The following is a 6,642-nucleotide window of genomic DNA, read 5'->3' as shown; positions in this document are numbered from 1 at the left end:
CGTAGGTCTGCCTCCAGACTGGTCCTGGAGCGCCTCCAGGAGCTGGCGGTTAGCCTCCGCCTGGTCCCGCCTCATCACTGCGACCCACCACAGCATCTAACCTACCGGATGAACGTCTCCTCTGGCTGTTGCTCCTCTTTCCATCTGCTTCTTCAATCCAGGTGGCCCCACGTTGGGCTCCAGTGCGACAGGATTCGTTGCCGTCACCCGTAGGGTCCCCCCCCAAAGCACCAGAAGGATTCGCCAACAGCGAGGTGGTAGTACGTAATATGCTTTATTTCAGCAGACTGTGCTCTGCTCACTCCTCCCCTCCCTCCATCTCCCCTCCAGCTTATGTAGCTGAGGGCTAATCACACAGATGCCCCACATCTGGGGCCAATTAGGCCCATTTGTGGCACCTGTCCCCGAGCCACTCCCCCACACACCTCCAGTCATTGTATTAGATTATGAATAAAAACAAGCCACACTTTAAATCTTTTTGTCACTTTTTGTCTCTTTACTCAGTTTTAGTTTGAAACATCCATGAACATTATGCAGATTTCTCAAATAGCATACGCCCCTCACCTTCAGGACAGAAATCTGCAGGGAGAAAGACAAAAAGAAATGAGTTCCTCTGTCGTCACTTCTTGTCACCGTTGAATGGTCTGAAGGTGAAGCACCGTTCTTGGGGTCCTGGATGAAGTCTGGTTCTCTGTTGAAGCCGAAGCAGCTCGCCTGCTTCCTGAAGTCTTCCATGTCAGAGTCCTTCAAGGTCGTTCCTCTAGCTGGAGACAACACAGGATGAATGCTTCAGATATGAAATGTGTTTGAGTTTAAGTCGACATGTTTCCTCTCAGACTTCTTACACATCAGATAAAGAGCATGGACGTTGATCTTCTCCGCTGTGACGTTGTTCTTGAAGTTCATCTCGGTGAGGAACTTGTCCAGGTTGGTGCCGGTGCTGTTGATGTTCATGAGCAGACAGCCGTCGCAGGACGGCAGCAGGTGGAACACCGACGTCATGTTGGCAACTGAGGAACGTGAGATGAAACTTTAGAAGCAGCTGAAGTCAGCAGGACGATGAGTGTGAAGCAGCTTTTAATAATCAGAAACACGATCTCTCCGCTGGATTCTCTGACAGAACTAACACAACGATTTAGAAGCTCCAGCGTGGTGCTGATCAGGTCACATTAATATTAGAACTTACTGGACGTTGATCCAGTATTGCCGTCAATAGTAAAGTTGGACCTTAAAGACATACATGTTCCATTTCTGAGAAAAGAGAAAAGAGGAAGAGTTGAGTTCATCTTCTGACATCATGTAAAACTTCTCCTCCATGTTTGCTTGTAAAGTTAAGATTCCTCCCACTGAGGAACACCGAGGGATCCGTTGGAAAGCTCTGTCGGGTTTAGGGTGTCCTTCCAGTGGATAAAACAGACTAAAGTGCCCTTTAGGGCGTCCTTCAAAAGGTGAAAACATTTTAATGGTAACAATTTCAACGTGTATTTTGATTATCTATAACGTCCAGAGTTGATTCTGTTGTGTATTTGTACGTCGTTAACAACTCACAACTTGCTGTATGTCGTCGCAGCAACGGTGTCGGGGCTGGAGGGGGAGGGGTGCCCGTCCATCCAGTAGCTTTCAGTGAACATCAGGATGTTGTTGTAGACTTCATTATCAGTGTAACCAGAGAGGAAGTTAAACCTGCCGTACAGCTGCACACAGACAGGAAGTCAGTTAGTGGCAACAGACACATCATTCAATACCATACAGGGTAACATCACTATACCATAGAGGACTAGAACCAAACAGGGTAACATCACTATACCATAGAGGACTAGAACCAAACAGGGTAACATCACTATACCATAGAGGACTAGAACCAAACAGGGTAACATCACTATACCATAGAGGACTAGAACCATACAGGGTAACATCACTATACCATAGAGGACGAGAACCATACAGGGTAACATCACTATACCATAGAGGACTAGAACCATACAGGGTAACATCACTATACCATAGAGGACTAGAACCATACAGGGTAACATCACAATACCATAGAGGACGAGAACCATACAGGGTAACATCACTATACCATAGAGGACTAGAACCATACAGGGTAACATCACTATACCATAGAGGACTAGAACCAATACAGGGTAACATCACTATACCACTAGAGGACTAGAACCATACAGGGTAACATCACTATACCATAGAGGACTAGAACCATACAGGGTAACATCACTATACCATAGAGGACTAGAACCATACAGGGTAACATCACTATACCATAGAGGACTAGAACCATACAGGGTAACATCACTATACCATAGAGGACTAGAACCATACAGGGTAACATCACTATACCATAGAGGACTAGAACCATACAGGGTAACATCACTATACCATAGAGGACTAGAACCAATACAGGGTAACATCACTATACCATAGAGGACTAGAACCATGCAGGGTAACATCACTATACCATAGAGGACTAGAACCATGCAGGGTAACATCACTATACCATAGAGGACTAGAACCATACAGGGTAACATCACTATACCATAGAGGACTAGAACCATACAGGGTAACATCACTATACCATAGAGGACTAGAACCATACAGGGTAACATCACTATACCATAGAGGACTAGAACCATACAGGGTAACATCACTATACCATAGAGGACTAGAACCATACAGGGTAACATCACTATACCATAGAGGACTAGAACCATACAGGGTAACATCACTATACCATAGAGGACTAGAACCATACAGGGTAACATCACTATACCATAGAGGACTAGAACCATACAGGGTAACATCACTATACCATAGAGGACTAGAACCATACAGGGTAACATCACTATACCATAGAGGACTAGAACCATACAGGGTAACATCACTATACCATAGAGGACTAGAACCATACAGGGTAACATCACTATACCATAGAGGACTAGAACCATACAGGGTAACATCACTATACCATAGAGGACTAGAACCATACAGGGTAACATCACTATACCATAGAGGACTAGAACCATACAGGGTAACATCACTATACCATAGAGGACTAGAACCATACAGGGTAACATCACTATACCATAGAGGACTAGAACCATGCAGGGTAACATCACTATACCATAGAGGACTAGAACCATACAGGGTAACATCACTATACCATAGAGGACTAGAACCATACAGGGTAACATCACTATACCATAGAGGACTAGAACCATACAGGGTAACATCACTATACCATAGAGGACTAGAACCATACAGGGTAACATCACTATACCATAGAGGACTAGAACCATACAGGGTAACATCACTATACCATAGAGGACTAGAACCATACAGGGTAACATCACTATACCATAGAGGACTAGAACCATGCAGGGTAACATCACTATACCATAGAGGACTAGAACCATACAGGGTAACATCACTATACCATAGAGGACTAGAACCATGCAGGGTAACATCACTATACCATAGAGGACTAGAACCATACAGGGTAACATCACTATACCATAGAGGACTAGAACCATGCAGGGTAACATCACTATACCACCAGAGGACTAGAACCATACAGGGTAACATCACTATACCATAGAGGACTAGAACCATGCAGGGTAATATCACTATACCACCAGAGGACTAGAACCATACAGGGTAACATCACTATACCATAGAGGACTAGAACCATGCAGGGTAACATCACTATACCATAGAGGACTAGAACCATACAGGGTAACATCACTATACCATAGAGGACTAGAACCATACAGGGTAACATCACTATACCATAGAGGACTAGAACCATACAGGGTAACATCACTATACCACTAGAGGACTAGAACCATACAGGGTAACATCACTATACCATAGAGGACTAGAACCATACAGGGTAACATCACTATACCACTAGAGGACTAGAACCATACAGGGTAACATCACTATACCATAGAGGACTAGAACCATACAGGGTAACATCACTATACCATAGAGGACTAGAACCATACAGGGTAACATCACTATACCATAGAGGACTAGAACCATACAGGGTAACATCACTATACCATAGAGGACTAGAACCATACAGGGTAACATCACTATACCATAGAGGACTAGAACCATACAGGGTAACATCACTATACCACTAGAGGACTAGAACCATACAGGGTAACATCACTATACCATAGAGGACTAGAACCATACAGGGTAACATCACTATACCATAGAGGACTAGAACCATACAGGGTAACATCACTATACCATAGAGGACTAGAACCATACAGGGTAACATCACTATACCATAGAGGACTAGAACCATACAGGGTAACATCACTATACCATAGAGGACTAGAACCATACAGGGTAACATCACTATACCATAGAGGACTAGAACCATACAGGGTAACATCACTATACCATAGAGGACTAGAACCATACAGGGTAACATCACTATACCATAGAGGACTAGAACCATGCAGGGTAACATCACTATACCATAGAGGACTAGAACCATACAGGGTAACATCACTATACCATAGAGGACTAGAACCATACAGGGTAACATCACTATACCATAGAGGACTAGAACCATGCAGGGTAACATCACTATACCATAGAGGACTAGAACCATACAGGGTAACATCACTATACCATAGAGGACTAGAACCATACAGGGTAACATCACTATACCATAGAGGACTAGAACCATACAGGGTAACATCACTATACCATAGAGGACTAGAACCATACAGGGTAACATCACTATACCATAGAGGACTAGAACCATGCAGGGTAACATCACTATACCATAGAGGACTAGAACCATACAGGGTAACATCACTATACCATAGAGGACTAGAACCATGCAGGGTAACATCACTATACCATAGAGGACTAGAACCATACAGGGTAACATCACTATACCATAGAGGACTAGAACCATACAGGGTAACATCACTATACCATAGAGGACTAGAACCATACAGGGTAACATCACTATACCATAGAGGACTAGAACCATACAGGGTAACATCACTATACCATAGAGGACTAGAACCATACAGGGTAACATCACTATACCATAGAGGACTAGAACCATACAGGGTAACATCACTATACCATAGAGGACTAGAACCATGCAGGGTAACATCACTATACCATAGAGGACTAGAACCATACAGGGTAACATCACTATACCATAGAGGACTAGAACCATACAGGGTAACATCACTATACCATAGAGGACTAGAACCATACAGGGTAACATCACTATACCATAGAGGACTAGAACCATACAGGGTAACATCACTATACCATAGAGGACTAGAACCATACAGGGTAACATCACTATACCACTAGAGGACTAGAACCATACAGGGTAACATCACTATACCATAGAGGACTAGAACCATACAGGGTAACATCACTATACCATAGAGGACTAGAACCATACAGGGTAACATCACTATACCATAGAGGACTAGAACCATACAGGGTAACATCACTATACCATAGAGGACTAGAACCATACAGGGTAACATCACTATACCACTAGAGGACTAGAACCATACAGGGTAACATCACTATACCATAGAGGACTAGAACCATACATAACATCACTATACCATAGAGGACTAGAACCATACAGGGTAACATCACTATACCATAGAGGACTAGAACCATACAGGGTAACATCACTATACCATAGAGGACTAGAACCATACAGGGTAACATCACTATACCACTAGAGGACTAGAACCATACAGGGTAACATCACTATACCATAGAGGACTAGAACCATACAGGGTAACATCACCATACCATAGAGGACTATAACCATACAGGGTAACATCACTATACCATAGAGAACTAGAACCATACAGGGTAACATCACTATACCATAGAGGACTAGAACCATACAGGGTAACATCACTATACCACTCGAGGACTAGAACCATACAGGGTAACATCACTATACCATAGAGGACTAGAACCATACAGGGTAACATCACTATACCATAGAGGACTAGAACCATACAGGGTAACATCACTATACCACTAGAGGACTAGAACCATACAGGGTAACATCACTAGACCATAGAGGACTAGAACCATACAGGGTAACATCACTATACCATAGAGGACTAGAACCATACAGGGTAACATCACTATACCATAGAGGACTAGAACCATACAGGGTAACATCACTATACCATAGAGGACTAGAACCATACAGGGTAGGAAGAACTTCCCAAATATCTGAATTGTGCTTCCGTGCTGACGCCTCGTGGACCAGATGAAGACTTACCGTGGAGGGCTCCAGGGACAAAGGCGTCATCAGAGGCCGGCACTCTTCGGGTGTCAGAGCCCAGCTGCTCGCCAACAGCCCGGCGGCCAGGAGAAGAGAGCTGAGCCTCAGAGTCATGATGTCCAGCTGTGGAGGATCTCAGGAGACAGCTGCTCGTCTCAGAGGTAGCGATGACTGAGGCTCAGCCGGCTGCTCAGTCTTTTAAGAAGCTCGGTTTCCCCCAGAAGTCACAGCCTCGGACGTCTCCAGAATGAGGTCAGACATGTTTGCCAACAGGTCCAAAGGGTCCATCAGGTGAAGGACTTGATAACATCTGTGGATTC

At 44.0% G+C, this 6,642-nt stretch overlaps 1 protein-coding gene across 1 annotated transcript; it reads right to left on the bottom strand.

The window, feature by feature from the left end:
• Window positions 1–473: 473 nt before the first annotated feature.
• Window positions 474–6,525, bottom strand: LOC130191328 (uncharacterized). Its single transcript, XM_056411025.1, has 6 exons — window positions 6,320–6,525; window positions 1,549–1,694; window positions 1,187–1,251; window positions 846–1,010; window positions 660–764; window positions 474–579 (listed from the first exon to the last, which is right to left on the bottom strand). Exons 1-6 carry the CDS (start codon window positions 6,434–6,436, stop codon window positions 530–532), a joined length of 648 nt encoding a protein of 215 aa, XP_056267000.1. The 5' UTR covers window positions 6,437–6,525; the 3' UTR covers window positions 474–529.
• Window positions 6,526–6,642: the final 117 nt, after the last annotated feature.

The sequence above is a fragment of the Pseudoliparis swirei genome, chromosome 1, assembly GCF_029220125.1.
Source record: "Pseudoliparis swirei isolate HS2019 ecotype Mariana Trench chromosome 1, NWPU_hadal_v1, whole genome shotgun sequence".
In the NCBI taxonomy this organism is placed as follows: Eukaryota; Metazoa; Chordata; class Actinopteri; order Perciformes; family Liparidae; genus Pseudoliparis; species Pseudoliparis swirei.
Note: the sequence above shows the minus strand (reverse complement) of the source record. Positions and strands in the feature narration are given on the sequence as shown.